The following is a 22,637-nucleotide window of genomic DNA, read 5'->3' as shown; positions in this document are numbered from 1 at the left end:
GGTGGGTGGGGGGTGGGAGGGGGTTACAAAAGGTGTAGAAATGATTTTGGAGGGGGTGGATATGATGATGGCAATTCATGTCAAAAAAGAAAGAGGCGTGCTTAAGGCAAAAAAGGCTCTTTGTATTACCTTATGCACTTAAAATATTCCATCTTTTGGTTATCATTATATTTATATGTCCCCCACTCCAATAATGGATAATTCTTGATTGGCAAGGAGTCATTCAAAAAATTAAACCCTTCTATTCTTGTAAATCTTTTTATGTCAAAAAAGTCGTTAGAGATATAATAAAGTAAATAAAAATATAGTAATGTTATTTTTAATAATACGTGTAAATTTTTAGATTAGACAATCAACAATACACAATTCGAAGTACACAATCATTGTTAAAATTACTTCTCTTGAATCAATCACGAAGCTTGAATTAATTATTTAGGTTCTGACATTTTTTTTTATCTCCGTTAGGAATTTTAAGTTTAAAATAAAATAAAATTTAGGTTTATTTTTAGCGACTAGTTCAAGTTTATTGTATGATGATATATCAAGTTATTTTGTATGAAAAATTACTTGTGTTACGAAATATGATTAGATTGTCAAGTTAGTTTTGATGATATATATATAGAAAGACAATTAGATGATAATTAAGCTTAATTTTGTTTGTCAATTGTCATACATCTCAAGTATATTTAATAATTTTCTCTTGATAAGTTCTTTATTGATTTCTTTGATATAAGAGTAACCCATGCTAATTATGATTAGAGAATAAAAAATTTTTCTTTCCATTATTAGTTGGTACATCAGATTCATTTTTTTCCACCTACTTATACATATCTTCTAGTGATAATCAGAATATAGTAATTTGATCCAATTATTGCTCAAATTTGTTTGGTATAATTTTTGTTAATTAATTCTTTTAATCAATGTCTTCATTGTCACTAATTGGAATTATATGCATATATATAAGACTTGAAAAAAGAAAAGGAAATTATATATGATAAATTTATTGCTCTATTCTTTTCAATAGTGATGAAAGACTAGGGTACAATATCACAAAATAAAAGTTTTATGAAAAATAACAACAAGAGCAAAAAGATGGTCGCACCACTCCTTGAAAGGGCGCCTAGAAAAAAAAGAAAGTGAAAGGTGAAAAATATTGCCTATAATAGAGGCTCGGGATCGGGACTTCTAGAAGGCTTAGAAGTAAGTATTCAGAATCTACTGGCTCGATTAACGAAAGTTGACATTTGCTTGGTAAGTCATGCCTACGCGCCAATTAGAAGGTGCAACATTATTAACTATAATTGTCTGATGAGATGTGTATGAAGTGAGCTTGAATGAGAGAGTTTGGCCTGAAAGTGTTGCAAATGCTTGATATGATGCTCCCCAATTGTGGCTCATGCTCATCCATCCTGTTTTGCTTCCTTTCACCCACATGCTTGCCACGTCACCGCCTCCCGCCACGTTCATCACGTATACCAATAACCAGTAACCGTTTCCTTGGAGCGCGAATTTAATCCCGCCTTTTTTAATACAAGGTACCCTACAACCATACACGTTATTTTAGATTAGAGGGTATGAAATGATTGTAAAATTAACCCTAGAGGGGTAAAATCGGAATTTCAAAGAATTTCTCAAAATTAAATGACTCGAACTTTACCAAATTTAATTATTTAGTTATTCTTTATACTGTCACGTATTACGATAATTTTTTTTAGGTGATCTGATAATGATGTAAAATTACTGTTACGTACCTGCGATACGAGACGGGGACAATGCCAGCCTTCCATTGGGCAATTTTCATGAAAGCAGGTTTTGACATGTCAAAATGTTGGCGTGGTGGGTTGCACCATCCACCATGGTTTGAATCTTGGGACCAATTAGGTGGACAAAGGTTTGTGGCTGTAATTGTGGTGAACCCTGTATAGCAAAATTTTGATTTTACACACATTATTTGAAAACATTGACCACATGAATATCCATTGCCAAATAATACTGTGCTTAATGCTGCTGTTGCTGTTCCATAACCTGAATTAAACAAGTTTCCATATCCACAAGCCCCACCTAAAAAAAAGAAAACGGTTCTACTATCAGATCATTTATGAGATCACGAAAAATAATGAGTGAAATCGATCAGAACATATTATAATAGGTTAAAATCCAGTAATAATAATGTATATATTCTCTACATTATTATTGTAAAAGTGTAACCAAACTATGAAAAAAAAAAGGATTTATACAGTCGATATCAACTAAGTAACGCACCCATTGTTTCAGAAGCAGTTTCGTCTCCATAAAATGTGGCAAAAGCTTGTTTCCAAGGCATGGCTTTGAACATAGTGGGGCTAATGGAGGGGGTGGAATAAGAGGCTGCAGCCATAGCTTGATGAGAAAATGTCATTGACACAATTATCAAGAAAATCAAACTCAATTTGTAATTAAAAGATACCATAGTTTTTGTTGTTTTTTTTTCTCTAAGGAATGAAAATGTTACAATTTTGTTTTGATGAAATTGACATATAAATTTGGTCCTTTTATAGTTTGTGTCTAAAGGATATTATAATTAAAATATTGTAACCTTCGTGCCCTCACGAACGTTTTTAGAGATATTAAGTCAATTGTTTTATAAAAATTAAAGTATAAATTATAAGTCAAATGTTTTATTCTAAAAATTATTTTATCTTAATTGCACCACGTAATCAAAACTACAAAGTTTGTTATATTTGTTTTTTGATAACGTGCAAACAAGTTATGTGGTACATTGGTGCTTAGCCCGCCGTACTGTTTTCAATATTGATTTTTTTTTGAATAATATATTCCGTTTTTTTTATTTATTTGTCTGATTTTGACTCGTACGCATATAAAATTTAAGAAAATAAAGAATACATACTTCTGAGTTTTGAATCTTTCAGTTTTAAACTAAAAATATATAAAACGTATCAAAATTTCTTTTAATCTTCTAATCTTAAACATAAAACATGTCATGCAAAGACAGAACTAGAATTTTAAGTTTATTGGTTCAGAATTTTGATTCTTTTAAGCTAATAATTTCAAAATATTCAATGAATTTTTTACTCAGAATTTGAATCAAAGTTATCCGAACCTATAATCAATACATTAGATTCGCCCTTAATGTCATGTAAAAAGTTGAGAAATAATTTTTTTTATGAGAAGGAAAATTTGTTGCTGCTATTCTTTCGCTATGCACATGGTAAAATTATTATGCAATAGCTCGTAAATAATACATGAACATATTAAAAAAATATTTTTTATTTTTGAATAAATTAAAAAGAAAAACGGGGAGACAAATTGAAGCGAAAGGAATAATAGAAATGTTCTAGGAATGTGTAACATTGAACATAAACTTGATTCTAGGTTCTTAGAATTTTGTTATGATTAGTTGCATGTCTTGTGTCTCTATTTTGACAAATTAAACTTAACTTTAAGAAATTTTGAATAGTCAAACAAGGAATAATTGATTATTTATAAAAAACAAAATAGTAAAAGGAGGATAAAGTTTGGTATGCATGGGTACGTGTCAAGCAGAGTATGGGCAGGAAAATCAGTACAATTTCATTGTTTATTTATTTTAAAACTGAATTGGTCTTTTAACAACCAACAAAAAATGAAGAGTTTTTTTTTTTAATTGTGGGAAAAAAATTAATAGAGAGAAATATTATTATGTTTTTTTAAAAAAAAATAAAAATTGAATTAAAATGAGATATATTGATTATATCATTACTAAAAATTACTATTTTTCTATTAAAATTTCCCGTCAAAAAATAACAGAGGTAATTCTGAATTTTAATTGAATCAATAGAAAAAGAGAAAATATTCCATGATTATTCCTAATATTTCAATAGAATCTACTTCTTGCCGAGCATTTTCTCAGCAGTAGGAATTGAGTTGGAAAAATCATATTTTTTAGTGTGAATTTTCCATTAATTCGGGTGAAAATATCTTTGATTTGGTTTGATTTTAATAATTTAAAAATTGATTAAATTAATTTGATTTTAATTTTTCTCCTATATCAACTCAAATCGAACCATAAACACCCATAACTGAGGTTAAAAAATTGCTTCAAGTCACTAGGTCAAATCCCCTTCGATCCATGACATTATATTATTTTTTGAATCTCCTTATTTGAATTCCTGACTCCGTCACTAATTACGGAACATTCAATAAAACATCAAGTAAAACTGCATGATAGGATCCAACTCTATTGAGGATATTTGATTATCTGAATCAAAACATTCCCCTTTGCTTAAAATTTGTTAAATTTTAACCTATAGTATATACATACATTACTTTAACTACATATTGACACACTGCAAATTGCAAAGCATCCACCATTTAACATAAGAATTTTTTTTTTTTTTTACAAATTGCTCTCATCATGTACATATTGATATGATTTATTCCCCATGCAAACTGGTGTTAGTGCATTCTCTTTGCAGATGTCCCAACACACATATCACCCTGCATTTACAACTAAAGTTGTCAGTTACAACAACAACAACTACCTTTATCGGGGTAGACAAACTGTTTCTGATAGACCCTCAGCTCAAAAGAAAAGTTGTCGGTTACCATCATGGTTGATCAGTTTAAACTCGTCTCCACACAAAATGAGCATAATTCTATACATGAGTAAAGGCGGATTTATGCAAATGTCCTTTTTCAAGACCATGTTAGGCGCACGTCTAATGTTTGATCATATATTGCTTCACCTTACAGACGAAGCATCACAGTATCATAAACGTGTGCAATATTCGAACGTTTTAGACTGTGGTCTAATGTTTTTCACATAAGATTTTAAGTCTGCTCAACAAGGATCAGACTGTATTTTAAGAGGTCTATAAGTTGCAAGAGGAATTAAAAAGATGATTATTTACTAAAAGTAGTCTGGGAAAGGGAGAATGCGCGATAATTTCACTAAAATAAGTGTCTCTTCTTTATGCTGCGTTAGGTCCAAGGTTCATTTTCCTTTTAACATAACATAAGCTTCTATTGTTTCTTTCTTGAGTAATAATAGAATAGTATAGGTACCTAGATTTCACGCGCTACTTCCTTCTGGCAATGTGATTAAGCGTGTGGCTGAATCATAGACCATCTCCGTAGCACAACTGAGCAAATTATATCCATGGTTAGACTATGGAGATATAAATCAACTAGAGAATGATGATGGAATAACCTTAGATGAAATCGACACTTTTGGACTTACTTTGTGCATTTCACTTTGTTGGTTTTACCTCCGCTAGACACTGATAATATGGTACCGAAGAAGGAAGTGTTATCTGTTCCACAATTCGGACAGGGGCCCTGAAATTTAAGTTTATCATGCGTCAATTTCAAATAGATACAACCTTTACATCATCATACAGAAAGATAATGAACTTTTATACCTTTAAGATCAGAAAATCTTTAACGATAAAGTTAGTAAATGTAAAGGATAGCCACAATATGAAGGGCAATGCAGCAAACCACACGAAAATGAAGCTGAATGGCTCCGGAAGCTGCAAAACAATTAACCATTAGTTTTCAAGAGAAGGAGAAATGATGACAGTTAGTTTTCCGAAAAACCATTAAGACGAGCAGAAACATGCATAGACAGTGTATTAAGACAAGCAGGATTCTCCTATGTTAGTATTGTCTCATGCTTAGAGATCTTCCAACTTCCTGTCACTTTGCTTCAGCGAATGAACATACCCAACTTTTTAATAATCTGCACTTAATCACTTTGACTAGGAAGAAAAAGTGAAGAACCAGGCAAAAGAATGATATATATTTACCTCCAAAAGATAAGTGATCTCGAATCCAGTCAAATCATCGAGGAAGAAAAACCTGTAATACAGCAGCCAAATAGACCTTATTAACGAAAAATGGGATTGTTGCTTTATGATCTAAGAACACAAATACAAATGATGCTATCTTGTTGTCTTTCCATTTTTGACTCAGAGTGAAGATCATCAAGAATTCAAGATTTAAGCATGAAAGTTAAACGAATAAGTTTATAAAATTGATGGAAGCATTTGGATGTCTGTGTATCTTCTTTTCTTTCACTGTCTCAAGTTGTTATCCCATTCCCAAAATTTAAAATGTCTGTTTGATATTATGAAACACAAAAGCGAGAAAGATCTGACCTTTACACTCTCTAGACAAAATTTTCCTTCTTAAAAGCTCAAAAGCAAACATTTTTGCTGAATACTTTAAAATGTCACTATAAATTTTAGAAATGGAGTTGTTTGAAACAATGCGAGTTTGAAGTAGAATTATCGAGAGAAAAGAAATGCTACTCACAATCCAAGCGCAACAACAGCTGCGGGAACATTTAGCAAGAACATCTTCAGGTAATCAACATAAAGGTCACTGTAAACCTGCAGCAAGTAAAGTTGATCAAAGGCATATTATGAGGATACACAATGGAAATAAAGTAGCATGTCCTCGTAGTACAAATGGAAAAACTGTTGGGACAAACCTTTCTACTACGGAGACTGCATCGTGGACCCTCAACCACAATATCACTGCCATCCATCTAGCAATTTAGAGATACAAAAAAGAAAATTTTGAAAGCGAAATAAGAATGATATATTTAAGAAAGAAAATGAATAAGAGAACAAGAAAGTACCGGTCAAACTTAAAAATAACTTGATACCTAAAGAAAGTACCAGATAACTGTTGATAATCGAAAACCTGGTCTTATACAGTGTAATCAGTCACTTTAATTCATAACAGAGATTACTTTGCTCTTGTTTTTGTGGTGTATTTGCATTTGCAAGTAATGTAAAGGGATATTTTACAATAACATTCAGTACCAAGCTAATATTTTTCTGTTGTATTATATATGAAACACTAATATAAGAATATGATTGACCAATGGTAAAGCACCTTAAGTTTCAACTTCAGCTTGTCAAACTCTTTATCTGTCAAAATCGGATTCCCAGATACATAAGCCATAGAAGCTTCCAAAAATCTCTGTTCATCGGCACCTACATTAAGAGGAATTGATGTCAAGGGCCCATATTGAAGACACACAAAGACCATATTTTAAGAGTTTACACGATTAAATGAAATTATTCTATACTTAGCATGACAACACTGCTCCCTTCCCACATAAGTTCTTCCTTGAGGTTATCAAATTCCTCATTCGACATTATGGCCTTTCCTTCATAATAGAATGCCTGTGGTGCACAACCAAGAAAAAGCCATTCTGTTTGTTAGAAAAGGGAACCATAAAAAAGCAATGAAGAAGAACAATCAAAAGCGGTAAGATATAACCATATATACAAGCCTCAATCATCATAAAATATAAAATCCAGGGAATGAATAGAAGATATTTGCTTCATTACTTGTAGTGCTTGGAGAAACTCTTGTTCCATTTCACCCATAGATTTCTTTTGTTTCCTGTCAAGACTACAATACTGCAAAATCTTAGTGTCCTCTTCCTCTTCTTCTTTGACCTGACCTGAAAGCAAAAAACTGAGGTTTCATGAACAAAACATGGTATGGGAACCATGAAATGGAGAATTTGGTTGAACATGTTTAGGCACTATCATCGATTTCTTTTACTCCTGTTAGTAAGGTAGTTGACAGTGAATCACTTTTCTTTGCAGCAACCTTGCCTCGCCATATTGATCATAGAAAAGGGTTTACTTTTCTGAGGTGCAGCAGAAGCTTGTTAAAACTATTTGAGCAGCCTGGAAGACTAGATGGCATTAACTTTTGCAAGCTTCCTTATATTCTCTCCCTCGATTGATGTAATCTTGCTGCTAAAAGGCCTGGTCTTAATGTATTTGATCAGACTTACTCTGCAAGTACGTAATCACTATCGTCATTCTTTGCCTAGATCACTTCATATAGGCTGGAATATCTCACAAGCCTTTCAAAAGTTATTAAGATTGGTATGTACAACGCCTATTTCTCAACCCCAAAAAAGTTGTGGTCGTCTATATAAATCCTTACTGACCATGTCACTCAATTTAAATTCCTTACATTCAAGCGCCAATGTGATGGAACTCCTAGCGTATTGTTCAATACTCTATATTATGAGAATTCATCATAAATTGACTTGTTTCATGTTGCCAACTTGTCCTCATTCTCATCCTAAAAGTAATTGCAAGACTACTATCTATAACAGCTAAAGTATTTGAACTTGGATTGAATCCTTTATTCCCTAGACAATCCTTCAAGACAATCATATTTCATAAACTCAGAAGAAACAAAAGAAAGGAGAAAAGATCCAAATTTTCCCCATACTACAATGAATATCCTACTTACCCTTCGTTATACTTCCGCGAACCATACCTTTGCTATTAGCAAATAATCTTGTATTTACACTTAGACACTGAATGAATTCCAAAATGTCCAGGAAAAAGGTCCAAAATTACACCTTTACTTTTCAATATGCCTTAAAATTAATTTCTTTAATACTTCAAGTTAGAGTTAAACCCCCATTAAGATCAATGAAAAATACAACCATTTACTAACAGCTAGCAAGTTCTCAAAGGGTATGACTGAACCCCAAAGTAGAATAATGGATAAAAATCAAATCTTTAATCAATTCCCCTAACATAAACCAAAGATTATCCACAAATCAGAGTAAACAGAACCAAAGATGAAAACTTTAAAGCCCTAACTAACCTGGCTGGTCAGCAGCAGCCTTAGGGGAAAGAATCAACAACTTTCTTCTAATAGACAACTTTCTACTGACACCAAAAGGGATCAATGGGGGTCTTGGTGAAGAAGAAGCAGAAAAGATTGGTCTTTTAAAAGGGGCATGAAAAAGTTTAGAGCTTGTTATACTGAATCCAAGTTTGGTGGCCATTCTTGTTCTTGATAGAGGTGGCAACAAATGTGTAGAAACTTAAAGAGAGTAAAAAGAAGAAAATTTTGATGCATTGTGGGAAAAAATCTTGAATGTGATGGTTATGGTAGAGAAGGGAGAGGAAAGAGTGGCAACAAATGAGAGGAATTCAAGATAAGGTTAATGTGTGGAGGGAAATTAATTTTTTCTGTCTCTATTTGAATTTCATCAACAAAATGTGTACGTATCCCATCAGAGCTCGATTAATTTGAATTCGTACTATATAAAATCTTATTTAGATAAAGTTACTTTTTATGATTTATAAATTTTTTTTTATATTTATGATTCGAATTCAAGAACTGACTAGCTAATGAAAAAACAGTATCATCCACGACTTTTGACGATAGCAAAATATACCCTTTATTTTCTAAGTTTAATTTGATGTTACATGATCTGCCACGTCAGCTTTTATGTGGTTGAACACCAGAATCTAGGATCCTACAATTGCTTGACACATGGAGGCTTGGTCTGGTCATGTGTTTGTCACGTGGGATTGATCCATCCAGCTATATTTTGGTTTTTTATCCCGTCTTTTGAATTAAGCATTATCTTTTTAGAAGTCGCAATTTTATAAGTTAATTCATTTTAGTTTCAATATATAAAGGAGTTGTTATGAGTAAAATTTGAGAAAAAGAAAGTTAATTATATGAGAAATCTTTCAAGAAGTTTTCGAGAAATATTTTATTGGACAACTAAGTTATATTCGTATTGATTTTACATATGAAATTATAAAAAGACAAGAATTATAAAAAACATTTGAAACAATCTGTTTTAGAGTAGATTAGAGCTTTCATGCTCACTTTTTGAGAGAATAAAAATAACAAAAAGCTTGGAGAATTTTTTTTTTAAAAAAATGTAAATTTTATTGGAATCATGTAGTTTTAACATGAAATTACAATCTATCCTCTTTAGTTTGTAATTACATTAATTCCTTAAAAGAGTAACACAAATTGGATACAATAATACGTAGTTTATATACATTAAAGAATATCTCAGATACATTATAACATAAATCGGATACAAAATAATAGTTCGAATACATTAAAAACTAGCTTGAATACATTATAAAATAAGTCGGATACATATATGTAGCTCGAATATATTAATATGCAGTTCGAATACATTAAAAAAATAAAAGATTATAGAGGTTTTTACAAATAGAAGCAGACATTGAGAAAATCTAAAAAATAAGACATGTTATTCGAGTAATTTTTTCGTTTTTATTAGGAGTACTGTTACCCCTTCTATATGGGTACAAGTCTCACTCTCAACATAAATTTTAATTATTATTTTTTAAAAAAATAAAACACCCTTTCTATGCAGTATCTTTTCGGATGTGAAATTATTTTATTAATCGACTCCATCATTTAACTAAATCGCCTGAAATAAAATCATTAAATTTTGGAGAAAAAAAAAAGAAAGAAAGAGTGATAAATAAAATTCAGAACCTAAAATAAAAAAAGTGATAAACCAAAATAGAAAAAAGGATCTTATAAGATAAATTAAAAAATTACTAGGATAAAATGTCATAATAATTTCTTGTTGCTTACAGGTTAAACAAGAAAATGTATTTCACTCGGAAGATTGGGGTGTATTCCACTTATGTTGTATGATTGAGTGTATTTAAGTCCAGCTAATCAAGTAAAATGATATTTTTATGGCTATCAGTAGTTTAGGGATAAATTAATGATTCATGCCGAATTTAAGAATGTTTTAAGTACTTTCCATTTTTTTTATTTGATGTTCGATATCTCTATTGAAGTATCAATTAATCTGGATTTGCGCTACACAGATGAAAAAATACTTTCTATCTTGAATTTTTCAATACCATGGCTCGAATAAAAAAAATTATTTAAGAAAGAAATAGTCTCATCTACTCACCGGATCCTTTTGTGGTAGTAAAATCTTTTCTTTTGTTTTTTAATTTGAGTTATTGATGTTATATGATCTGCCACGTCAGCTTTTCTATGGTTGAACACCAAAATCTAGGATCCTACAATTGCTCGAGCTTATTCTCCCTAAGAGTCACAATTTCATAATTCAATTCATTTTGCTTTGAATATAGGAATTGTGAAAAATTAATTTGAGAGTTAAATATGAAAAATCCTTCACAAAGTTATATTTGAATTTTTTTTGAACATCAAAGTTATATTCGTACTAATTTTTCATTAAAAAAAAAGCGAAATTTCTATGAAATATCTAAAACGATCCGTTTTAAACCATATTTTGAGCTCTCATTTCATTTTATGAGAGAATAAAAATAACAAAAACTTGGTATTTTTTTCATAAAAATAAAAATAACTTGAGACTTATCCAACTATTGGCTTTAGCGTAACAAGACCTTTTATATCGAGACATAACCAGACACGATTGCAACATAATTTGAAAGTATGAATACACTCAGTATCCACCATTGGGACAGCAGTAAAACATTAGGATTAGTACTTTTTTTTTATATTACACAAAGTCACATCATATTTTTGTCTAATAATTAATACTCCAGCAGAATTTTCTAAAAATATTTTAGTAAACCATTATGTAATAGAAATGTTTGATAGTTTGGAATAAAGATGATTCTAAATTTCTAGCTACCAGTACATGCACTATTATAAGAAATCTCACTTATTTATTGAAGAATAGACTATAGTTTTTAACTACTTTTATACAATCTTATCAAATATTAAACTACTATTTTAGTCTTTCAAAAGTTTGGGTTTTATATTGTCAAAGACTTATTTGTCAAACACTAAAACATAGAAAAAGTTTTCCTAAAACATAGGCCCATAGTTTAGGTGAATATCATTTATTGAAGAGAATAATTTAGAACCTAAACTTTTGCTCAATACGTTTATTTGTCTTTCAAAGTGCCATTTCCGTGATGTATAATAAGTTTTCCTCTTTTGAACTTAAAAACTTTTTTTTTCCAGTACATATATGAAAGTTTCCCTTCATATATTAGAGTCCGACTAATTCAGATTTGTGATGCATCTCCATTTGAAAAGAAGCACTTCCTATTAAGAATTTTTTCAGGATTCAAAGTCGAGACCTCTGGTTAAGGGAGGTACAACCCATCCGTTGCATTACATTGCACATAAAATATGGAAAACTTTTTTGGAATACCTGCTACTTCCAATTAGCACATATATCAAATATTTCTATTCACCACGAGTTAAAATGTATAACAAATTAACAATCAATCACCTAGTGTTTTTGTGTGTACTGAAATTTAAACATGAAACTCTGTAATTTTCAACTTACTTCTTTGATTACTAGCCAACACCTGGGTGCCAAATCCACCTTTACAATTCCACAATTAGTGGACTGTCAATTAAATGAGATGTATAAGAACATTCAAAAAAACAGTTTAGACAAAAACTCTTAATGATTAAGATAGTTAAATATCTTTTTTTTAAGTAATATAACTAAACTAAAACATATATGTAAAAAATGGATCCAGCCACCAGTCATTTGTTTCCACCTATAACATCATAAAATTGTGTGCCAACCACCATTCCTATTTTTAGGTTAAACTAAAAACTAAAAATTGAAAACCTTAACACAACTGCCAAAAAAAAAAAAGGGTTAGCTATGAGTCACAAGCATGCATGGTGGTTGTTGAATGTTTAAGCTTTATCTTCCATTCAAAATAACAAAACCTACCTTTTGGCACCCACAATATAAATCATCCATAAAGGGGAAGAATTTTTTTAAAAAAAACAACAATAAACAAGGGTGTTCTTTTTATTCTTATTGCTTGTACTTCTATATTTCGAGATTGAGATAGTATTCAGTCTACTTCTAAATAAGTACTCCGCGTATTATAGAGATGGTGAGTGAAGTGGTTTCAATTCCGTCGAGAGTTGAAAGCTTGGCTAAAAGTGGAATCCAAGTCATTCCTAAAGAGTATGTGAGGCCACAAGAAGAGCTGAATGGTATAGGAAACATCTTTGAGGAAGAGAAGAAAGATGAAGGACCTCAAGTACCGACGATTAATCTAAAAGAAATTGACTCAGAGGACAAGGAAATTCGCGAAAAATGCCACCAGGAGTTGAAGAAAGCAGCGGTGGAGTGGGGTGTTATGCACCTCGTTAACCATGGGATATCGGATGAGCTAATTGAACGTGTCAAGGTTGCTGGAGGTACCTTTTTTGATCTACCTGTTGAAGAGAAGGAGAAGTATGCTAATGATCAAGCTTCTGGTAATGTCCAAGGCTATGGCAGCAAGCTAGCAAATAGTGCTTGTGGTCAGCTTGAGTGGGAGGATTACTTCTTTCATTGTGTTTTCCCCGAGGACAAGCGCGATTTGGCCATCTGGCCTAAAACCCCTGCTGACTACATGTAAGCTTCTTTACATAGTTTCATGATTGCACAGTTTTCAATCTTCTCTTTTTTGACAATGGTGGTGTCTGGGCTCGCTTGTGCGTTGCCTTGACTAATCCACCGAGGTCTACTACCTCCACCAACATAGAAGAAGGTGAAGGTAGATAACCAACTGAGGTACTAAGATTCATCAACTTTTACCACTTCACTAACCGCTAAACATTTCTGTTTTGCAGTCCAGCAACAAGTGAATATGCCAAGCAGATCAGGAACCTAGCAACAAAGATTTTTGCAGTGCTTTCGATTGGGTTGGGATTGGAAGAAGGAAGACTAGAGAAGGAAGTTGGAGGCATGGAAGACTTGCTGCTTCAAATGAAGATTAACTACTATCCCAAATGTCCCCAACCAGAACTAGCACTTGGTGTCGAGGCTCATACTGATGTGAGTGCACTGACGTTCATCCTCCACAATATGGTGCCTGGCTTGCAACTCTTTTATGAAGAGAAGTGGGTAACTGCAAAGTGTGTGCCTAATTCCATAATTATGCACATTGGGGATACAATTGAAATCCTAAGCAACGGAAAGTACAAGAGCATTCTTCACAGAGGGGTTGTGAACAAAGAGAAAGTAAGGATTTCATGGGCTATTTTCTGTGAGCCTCCAAAGGACAAGATTATGCTTAAGCCCCTACCTGAGACTGTCACCGCGGCTGAGCCATCTCAATTCCCACCTCGCACCTTTGCACAACATATGGCACACAAGCTTTTCAAGAAGGATAATAACGATGCTGCTGTTGAACAAAAAGTATTCACGAAGGATGATCAGGATTCTGCTGCTGTACATAAAGCCTCCGAAAAGGATGAACGTGATATTGTTGCTGAGCACATAGTCGTCAAGGAAGACAAACAGGATTTTGCTGCTGAACAGAAAGCCTTCAAGAAGGTTGATCAGGATATTGTTGCTGAGCGCAAAGTTCTCAAGGAGGACGAGCAGGATGCAGTTGCTGAGCTCAAAGTTTTCAAGAAGGATGATCAGGATGTTGTTACTGAGCATAAAGTCCTCAAGGATGTTCCTGCTGAAGAATCTGAATAGTTTCTCTTATTGTCATACTCCGATGGTTGTTTATTTGTTGATGATCCCCTATTCCGTGTCCTCCGCGATGTCTTTATTTAATAAGCATATCAACAAAATTTCAAGCAATATCACCACTTTGTATATGAGCAACACAACATCCTGTGGATTCTTTCATCAATAAAAACACAATTATTTAAGCGAAATAATATCATGTGTTCACATACACATACATCATAGCTTTTCACGTTCAGCATGTTTTGTTGGAGAATAAAGTGACCCTCAACTTGGTGAAGAAACTTAATAAAGTTGATCACAGCAGTAAAAGGAATGTATATCTCATTCACATTCAATTTGTGCCCGCAAGGGTTTATTTGAAAAGAAAGCTTCTAAGTTGTAAATGAATAGCTCTTCAAGTGCTTTAAAAGACTCTGGAGTTATAACAGCAACATGTGGAGACAGCACCACATTATCCAACCCAAACAATTCTTCTGGCACATGAGGTTCATTTTCATAAACATCAAGACCAGCACCGCCAATCTCACCTCTCTTCAGAAACTGAACCAATTCCTTCTCATCAATGAGTGCCCCTCGTCCAACATTTATGACAATACCTTCCTTCCCAAGGGCAGTCAGCACTTCTTTGCCAACTATGCGGTGTGTTTCTTTTGTTAAAGCACAACAAAGAATTAGAACATCACTGTTGATAGCAAGATCATGAATATTAGAATGGAAAGGAAACGAAACATTGGGCTTCATCCTCTTTGAGGTGTATGCAATGCTGCAGCCAAAGGCCTCAAGTCTTTTACCAACCCTCGAACCAATGCTCCCTAAACCTACAATGCCCACTCGTTTCCCACCAACCTGCGTAAAAATACATGTTAAGTACAATATCATCTAGCCAGTTCCCACAAGTACTTTACCAGCTTCAGTAGTTCGTAAAATGACATAGAAACCATATACAAGAATCTCTTTTTTCTACTTAAGAAGAAAACTTTCTCCCCTCAATATTTACCATTTGTATAGACTCTTCCAAAACCACATTTCACTATAATGGGTGGAGATAGAATTTAAAATTGGTGCCAACAATTCATTGAGGAACAAACAACTTGCTATTATTAAGTCAACAAAGTGAAGCAAAACTGAAACGAAAACTACTTTAGTGAAATCCTATAGGTGGAGTTTGGGGAGAGTAGAGTATACAGGGACCTTACATTTAACTCGTGGAGGTAGAGAGAAATTGTTTCCGAAAGGCACTCGGTCCAATTGTTCCAAGTTTCTTCTTTTGAAAAGTTTCAATCTTTGATCATATCAAAACAATCCAAAAGAGGCATTGGACAAATCAAGATACTATTTTAAATACATACTCCATGTATTTTCACTTCGCGAGAGTCAAATTGTATGAACTTGGACATATCAAAGATGTTTGTTTTCATCATAATAATTATATAAAAGAATTACAATGTTTTAATATTTCTTTATACAGTTCGATTAAAATGTTTAATTAATAAAAATTAGTTTACTAAATATATCAGTTAAATTGATTCGAAGTGATATGTGACGAGTAAAAGTGCATAAAAAATAAACAGAATATAGTAATGATGAGCACATTTTAGAACAAAATTGACCTTAGAACCGAGGGGAAATTCTCCTTTAACAGGCCAAGAGCCAGCACGAACAAAACGGTTAGCAACAGATACACGACGGAGGACGTCAATCAATAGGCCGACGGCAAAGTCAGCGGCATCCTCGGAGAACGAATCTCCGGCGCCGGTGACGCGGATGCCACGGCGGCGACACTCAGCGAGGTCAAAATGGTCATATCCGGCGCTAGTACCCACGATGCACTCCAAATTAGGGTACTTATCCAGGGTCTCCGAGGTGACCGGAGTAGGACCAAAACAGAGCATGACCCGAACCGAGCCGGAAATGGGTGGAAGTGATGGGTCGGATTCGTCAAGCGGGTCGAAAACCCGGTACCAGGTTTTTAGTTTGGATAAGAACGAATTTCCAAATCTCGGATAGCGATGGACGAGAACTAGCCGGAGATTGGTAGTTCCCGGCGACTGATGCTGATCGGCAGAAGCCATGTTCTGGTTTTCTTGGAGTGCGTATTGAATTACTGCTCAAATTTTCAGAGCCAACCAATGGATGAAACCTTTGTCAAAACTTGTCGTCTTTCTCCTGCCTTTTTCCAAAAAATTATCTAAAAATACAACTTATTTTTTCATATTTTTTAAGATTTTCCGTCACTCAAAAAAAAAATTACAAAAATTTCTACTGTCCTATTATCGAATACATTTACGCAATGTATCAACCAGATACATCATTTTATACGATATATTGAGACATCAAATAATGTATTCGATATCAAGACATGACGTAACCATGATCGGAACACTATATATTGAGACGTTTAGAATGTATCCAAATTCATTAAATTTAAGGAATTTTTGTAATATGAAAAAGAACAAAAATACAATATAATTAGCTCTTTTAATTTTTAAAATTTAAATCAAAAGTTTCAATCATCAATTTCACCTACAATAATATAAATTTTTTGCAATGTTATATATCAATAATAAGTTGATATAGTTTTTTTTTAAAAAAAAAATAGTTTAGCTGCCTGAACAAAATAAGACCTCACTTTCTCCAATTATTATTTCCACTAAACATTATAAAAGAAAAAGACATTGAACAATCCATCAATAAAATGGACTAAATTAATATTAAATAATAGGTGAAAATTTGGGGAAAACATCAAAAGTACATCAATATTTAAGGGACTATGCAATACTTCATATAAAATAAAGATGATTTTAAGTCTTAACTATAAGGTTAAGAAATTATTTTGGGCATCAGGCATGACAATTCATGTTCCAATTTACTAGCAATAACTTTCAAACAAAAATAACTTAGACTCATCCCTCTAACTATATTCATTATTCGATTGTTGGCGTTTCTTCAATAATTCTGTCTATATTCGAGCAAAATTACGTATGTTATAAAAATAAATACATCCTGACAATAGACAATAGTATATTATGATTCTATTTGTACCTACTAAATTTCATGAATGTAAATGTAAAATGATGCCACGAATAAGTATTTACCAAATATAATTGAGGAGTACTTCACAAACTAGAACATGAAACAGCCCAATTCCACAAGTTTTCACCTTTACTTTTGTCTTCCCAAACATGATAATGAAATTTACTGGGAACATTAACCCCTGCCCAAGAGTTAGCTTCTTTTTTTTTTTAAAAAAAAAACAAATAAATAACATGTGTACATTTTTATTTTGTTTTATTTTTTGAAAGGAATATTAATAATGAGTGAATTAGAGCGTGATTTAATTAATCTATGATTTACTTGAGATTAATAATGTGTAGAGACAGAGTGGATACACTATATCTGTAAATAATTCCTAGATAGAGAATTTTTTTTTTATTAGAAATTAGGGATCAGAAATGTGGTCAATATCACAAAGAATAAAAAATCGTTGCTTATATCAAATAAAAATTAATGTTTTCATAGAAAATGATAGCGAGATTCATCAATTCACATAATACTTGTCACATTCACGTCTCAGAACAACAATGCAAATGATATGTTCACATAAATAATGAAGAGACGATCATTTTCATAATAATGTACAATTCACAACAATTCAATCGTGACACAGAAAGACTTACTGTAGAGTAGGAGCCTCGCACCAACCATAGCAGGCTTTTAACACAGTTATAGTGTTTCTATACAGAAATCTCAGTCTCGTCAGGGATCAAGTCAAACCATGTATTAATTTACACCGTATTTGATGTGTAAATATAGTAATATATTAATTTTGTGTAAAATTTATTTGGTAGATTTCCAAAAGTGGTATAAAATAGAGTGCTTTGATTAAATTATGAATTATTAAAGATTAATAATGTGAAGAGACAGATAAAGATATTTATGTTTTCTTAAAACTTTCTTCCCCATTCGTTTCCTTAATTTCTACCTCTTCTGTTCTAATTTACATATATTTTTTATGTTTTAAGAGCCAAACAGTTTAAGTTTGATCAAAAATTTGCACATGAAAATTTTTAATATTTTTGAAATAAAACTTATATATTTATAAACTACATAAAAAGTACAATGACTCACTATAATTGATAATTCAAAATATTTAAAAAATTTATAAAAAATTTACGATAAAAAATAGACTTGTTTGACTCTTGAAATTTGAAATATGACGTATAAAATGAGACGAAAATAGTAACTAATTAGCCAAGCGGGAAAAAAAGTTATTAGTAGAAGTATTTCCAACTCATTAATATTTCAATTTGTTGAATTTCAGTATTTGTAAACATTACTCTTATTAAATACTGGAGTTTTAGTATTTTAATTTTAAAATGAAATGGAGGGAGTAGCCAAGAAAAATAAAAGTTTTTAATATGTTCTCCAATCATGTTTATGTAAAAAATTATTAAACTCACTATGCAAAATAGGAATTAAAAAAAAAGTGTTCAATATCACAAAAAATTATGAGTTATTGTTTATACCCAACAAATATTGATGTTTACATAAGGAATTTCCATCGTTTTCATACAAAACTAATTATTACTCCCTATTTGTTTATATTTCCTTTTATATCTGTCCATTTTAACAAATCAAGAAAGGATAATATTTTTTTTTCTAATATATGCCCTAATTTAATTTTAGAAAATTTCTAGTACTACTAAGTTGTAATGCATGCTTTTTGGAACTAGAAAATATATTTATTATACTTGAAAAATTGTATAATTTTTTAAGTTAAGGTTAAAATTGTAACTAATATATGATAATCATTGGTATTTTAATATGTGTGTCACTTCTAAAGTGAACAACTAAATAGGGACAGAGAGGTAGTATTCTTAAAGACAGAACCATAAATAGTTGGACAAAAGGATATATAAGATTATAAAGAGTGAAATGTCACATTTCTTTTAAACAAAAAAAATGATTTGACACATCCCTCCAACGTAACGAGATTTATTATCCAACTACTGGCTTTTCTCTAATAAGACCCTTTTCATCTGGACAAAGCCACACACGGTTACAACATAGGTTAAAAATATGAATACAATCACTATCTAACGGTACAGCAGTAACATTAGGATTACTACTTTCAACTGCAGCCTTAGCTTTCATGATCTCAACTCCGATCAACTCCGGCCATTCATATGGAGTTGGATCTCCTGGTCGTTTACAACCATTGCCAGTACAACCACAATCATCACAAGGAGGGTATATAGCAGCTACAGATTGAAAAAGAAATAGAAAACCAAAACCAAAAAGTATTATTATTTTCTCCATTTTTTTTGTTATGTTACTCAAATGAAGGGAACTTCAGCTTTATAGGACTGCTAGGATACCTACCTTATTATATGGTCAAATATTTTATTAACTCTATTTCCTTTTTTGAATGTATGTATGTTCATATTTGTAAAACATATCTCCTTCATTGAGTTTTTTTCCTGTATTGTAACAAATTTCCAGATTTGTACATAGCATGTGATAAAATGCTCTTATGGCTCTAGAAATGAAGAATATGTGTTTTATGTATATCCTTTTTTTACAAAAGAAGCACTCCCTTCATTTCAAATTAATTAATTGATCCTGATTGGCTTAGTATTTTAAAAAAAAAAAAAATTTAATCAGAGGTGTATTTTATTAAACTAGCCTTATTAATAATACTTTGAAACTTTAAACTCTTTTAAGCAAAAAATTGTCTCTCTGTATATTTCAATTACAACTTCCGTTAATATCCTCAAATTTTCCAATTTAGATGATTCTTCAAAGATCCCCAAATTTGAGTGAAGTGCGAGGTACTTCAATTGAATTAGTGGTTGCAATGTAGCTAAAATAAAGTCTATAAAGAAATGCAAAGGATTTCATATCAAATATATAGTAAAATCTCACTAAATTACAACAATTTTGTAGTTTTCAGCTATTCAGAATAGCTGCAATCTACTGTTATTACATAAACAAACGTAAAAGATTATCAATTAGAAGTTCACTTATTCCAATTTAACAGATATTGGAATTCTTACAACATACTTGTTAGAGATCCATGATATAGCTCCTTGAACAAAGCGGTCAGTGATTAACCCCGTTTGGGTAAATGATACTGAATATGTTTCCTGTTGGTTTACCTGGGTGAAGACAAGGGTGGCGGGCTCAACAACTACATCGACTCCTTGAATTTGAGTGATGTTAACGGTGTAAGTTGAGCTTGCATCACCAACATTTGTAACTGTTCTTGTATAATTCTGAGTCTGTGGTCCAAGTATAATCGAGAAAGAAGGATAGTTCAGTTCTGCTTCGGATATACTTGATTGTAGTGAGCACTTGACAGTTTGTTGCGCAAGGAGTTCAATGTCTTTGTCCTTGTAGCCTAGACCACATAGATATTGGATGTAGTTCTCAACTTTGATGTCATAAATAAGTCCGGGATCACTTGCCTTTGATGGATTTACATGGCCGGCACCAGTAGCAAAAATATCAGCGGGTAGATCCCTCTGATCAAGGATGGGTTGACCTTCGAGGTTGAATTGATCAGCTGTAGTCATTATCGCGGATTTAATAGCAGCTGGTGACCAATCGGGGTGTGCACTTTTAAGCAGAGCTGCAATGCCACTCAGGTGTGGACATGACATTGAGGTTCCTGAGATGATGTTAAATGTCAAATCAGTGCCAGTTTTGTTCTCTACCGAGACGGGCCATGCTGCAAGGATGTTCACTCCAGGACCGATAATGTCCGGTTTGACTATGCCTGGACTTGCCAAGTTAGGACCCCTGGAGGAAAAAGATGATACAGATGGTGAACTCTTAAAGCCTATAATTGTGCCTTTGAAAACGATTCCAGCCGAGGGCGTGGAGGTTGAGTTTATGTATGCTTTAATACTTTCTCCAGCAGTATAACCCACGTGTGTCGCAGGAAGAACATGAGCATCAGCAAATGTGCCATCTCCGTCAATCTCTAGATTGGTAAGAATCATGGCAGCACCACCTGCATCCTTTACTGTCTGGCTTTTCTCAAGTCTTGGAACATCGCCACCTCTGTCACATACAACAACCTTGCCTTTGACATCGGTGTTATTAAGGGATCCTGAAGAACAGAGTGCAGCATCTTGATCGGAAAAGCCAGGGTATACCAAGGGCAATAAAGTATGAGGAAAACTCGTGGGCTGAAAAGCCGATTCACCATCATATTCTTGTCCATTCCCTAGCACAGCTGTTGCCACTATCTTCCTATCATGGGTGCTAGCGCCAACTGTGAGAATCCAAGGGGCCTCATTAGATAATGTAGAATTCAACGGACCTTCATTACCAGCAGAAACGCTCACAAAGATACCCTTTTGCATTGCAGCAAACGCCCCAGTGGCAATACTATCTTCATAAAACGGATCAGAAAATCCTCCGATGGAGATAGATAGCACGTCAACACCGTCATCTATTGCAGCATCTAATGCAGCCAATATATCAACATCTGAACAACTTTCTGTACACACCTTGTACATAGCAATGTGAGCAAGAGGGGCCATACCAGCAGCTGTGCCATTGGCATTGCCAAACAAACTTGCATCATCGACAAAGTTACCAGCTGCCGTACTTGAAGTATGTGTACCATGACCTTCATCATCAAAAGGTGGATCACTTGAACCACTCACCAAATTCCTCGCGCCAATGATCTTCTTGTTACACGTCACATTTCCTCTGAACTCACATTTCCCTTTCCACTTTGCCGGTGGAGATGGCATGTTCTCATCACTAAAAGATGGATGATTCGGAGTAATCCCAGTGTCTAGAACCCCAATAATCACACCCTTACCATAATTTGATTCTTGCCAGAACCCCACATTCTGAAACAACCCCAAAAAGTTTGGAGTATGCGTTGTATGCAAAGCTAATATCTTCTCAACCCTCGCGGACACAAAACCATCTTTCTTTTCCATTTCGTTTACCTCCTCAGCTGACAATCTGGCCGCAAAGCCAATAGCCACATGGTGATAAGAGTGAATGATGCACGATGGCTCCTCTGCACCAGCCAACGCTTCAGGTAAAAAGGAGCTGTAGTAGCTTTCTAGATCAACCGAGTTAGCAAGAATCCGGGCATCTGGCTTATTTACATGAACAAGGTAAGTTTGCAATGCATTTGAACGTTGCGCAACTGTCAAATGCAAACTCAACAAGAAAGCAATAGAGAAAATGAAAATGTAAGTCATGGTTGATATTTGGCTATGGATGATCAAAATATAATTATATATATACTATGAAATGAGGAAAAAGTAATATTATAAACTAATATAAGAAAACAAAAACATAGTTAATTTCTAAGTGAGCCGGCTTAGGAACAAAATTGTTG

At 33.1% G+C, this 22,637-nt stretch overlaps 5 protein-coding genes across 5 annotated transcripts; 1 reads left to right on the top strand and 4 right to left on the bottom strand.

Annotated features, from left to right (window-relative positions):
* Positions 1-985: 985 nt before the first annotated feature.
* Positions 986-2,489, bottom strand: LOC107027949 (expansin-A18). The gene is made up of 3 exons (XM_015229003.2): positions 2,263-2,489; positions 1,752-2,061; positions 986-1,540 (listed from the first exon to the last, which is right to left on the bottom strand). Exons 1-3 carry the CDS (start codon positions 2,447-2,449, stop codon positions 1,228-1,230), a joined length of 810 nt encoding a protein of 269 aa, XP_015084489.1. The 5' UTR covers positions 2,450-2,489; the 3' UTR covers positions 986-1,227.
* A 1,702-nt stretch (positions 2,490-4,191) lies between these two features.
* Positions 4,192-8,893, bottom strand: LOC107027948 (PGR5-like protein 1A, chloroplastic). Its single transcript, XM_015229002.2, has 11 exons — positions 8,635-8,893; positions 7,344-7,459; positions 7,079-7,175; positions 6,883-6,983; positions 6,473-6,529; positions 6,295-6,371; positions 5,787-5,838; positions 5,400-5,510; positions 5,219-5,316; positions 5,044-5,120; positions 4,192-4,476 (listed from the first exon to the last, which is right to left on the bottom strand). The coding sequence occupies exons 1-10, from the start codon at positions 8,816-8,818 to the stop codon at positions 5,051-5,053; spliced, it is 963 nt and encodes a 320-aa protein (XP_015084488.1). The 5' UTR covers positions 8,819-8,893; the 3' UTR covers positions 4,192-4,476; positions 5,044-5,050.
* A 3,560-nt stretch (positions 8,894-12,453) lies between these two features.
* On the top strand, positions 12,454-14,449 carry LOC107027946 (leucoanthocyanidin dioxygenase). The gene is made up of 2 exons (XM_015229000.2): positions 12,454-13,195; positions 13,414-14,449. Exons 1-2 carry the CDS (start codon positions 12,684-12,686, stop codon positions 14,267-14,269), a joined length of 1,368 nt encoding a protein of 455 aa, XP_015084486.1. The 5' UTR covers positions 12,454-12,683; the 3' UTR covers positions 14,270-14,449.
* On the bottom strand, positions 14,418-16,456 carry LOC107027947 (glyoxylate/hydroxypyruvate reductase HPR3-like). The gene is made up of 2 exons (XM_015229001.2): positions 15,877-16,456; positions 14,418-15,112 (listed from the first exon to the last, which is right to left on the bottom strand). Exons 1-2 carry the CDS (start codon positions 16,336-16,338, stop codon positions 14,588-14,590), a joined length of 987 nt encoding a protein of 328 aa, XP_015084487.1. The 5' UTR covers positions 16,339-16,456; the 3' UTR covers positions 14,418-14,587.
* Positions 16,457-20,223: 3,767 nt separating this feature from the next.
* Positions 20,224-22,526, bottom strand: LOC107027878 (subtilisin-like protease SBT1.7). Its single transcript, XM_027918993.1, has one exon. It carries the CDS (start codon positions 22,495-22,497, stop codon positions 20,290-20,292), a length of 2,208 nt encoding a protein of 735 aa, XP_027774794.1. The 5' UTR covers positions 22,498-22,526; the 3' UTR covers positions 20,224-20,289.
* Between the last annotated feature and the right edge of the window lie 111 nt (positions 22,527-22,637).

This window comes from Solanum pennellii, chromosome 8, assembly GCF_001406875.1.
Source record: "Solanum pennellii chromosome 8, SPENNV200".
NCBI lineage: Eukaryota > Viridiplantae > Streptophyta > Magnoliopsida > Solanales > Solanaceae > Solanum > Solanum pennellii.
The sequence above is the reverse complement of the archived record's forward strand: the minus strand, read 5'-3'. Positions and strand labels throughout refer to the sequence as shown.

Bases quoted from the DNA above. Each gene is read 5' to 3' on its own strand.
- LOC107027949 (XM_015229003.2), bottom strand. From the start codon at position 2,449: ATGGTATCTTTTAATTACAAATTGAGTTTGATTTTCTTGATAATTGTG. The intron at 2,062-2,262 runs GTGCGTTACTTA...TCTTTTTTTTAG, and splicing joins AACTGCTTCTGAAACAATGG to GTGGGGCTTGTGGATATGGA. The intron at 1,541-1,751 runs GTACGTAACAGT...GTATGGTTGTAG, and splicing joins GTCCCCGTCTCGTATCGCAG to GGTACCTTGTATTAAAAAAG.
- LOC107027948 (XM_015229002.2), bottom strand. From the start codon at position 8,818: ATGGCCACCAAACTTGGATTCAGTATAACAAGCTCTAAACTTTTTCAT. The intron at 7,176-7,343 runs GTAATGAAGCAA...TGTGCACCACAG, and splicing joins AGTTTCTCCAAGCACTACAA to GCATTCTATTATGAAGGAAA. The intron at 5,839-6,294 runs GTGAGTAGCATT...GCTGTATTACAG, and splicing joins GCTGTTGTTGCGCTTGGATT to GTTTTTCTTCCTCGATGATT.
- LOC107027946 (XM_015229000.2), top strand. From the start codon at position 12,684: ATGGTGAGTGAAGTGGTTTCAATTCCGTCGAGAGTTGAAAGCTTGGCT. The intron at 13,196-13,413 runs GTAAGCTTCTTT...TCTGTTTTGCAG, and splicing joins AAAACCCCTGCTGACTACAT to TCCAGCAACAAGTGAATATG.
- LOC107027947 (XM_015229001.2), bottom strand. From the start codon at position 16,338: ATGGCTTCTGCCGATCAGCATCAGTCGCCGGGAACTACCAATCTCCGG. The intron at 15,113-15,876 runs GTCAATTTTGTT...ATTTTTACGCAG, and splicing joins AATTTCCCCTCGGTTCTAAG to GTTGGTGGGAAACGAGTGGG.
- LOC107027878 (XM_027918993.1), bottom strand. From the start codon at position 22,497: ATGACTTACATTTTCATTTTCTCTATTGCTTTCTTGTTGAGTTTGCAT.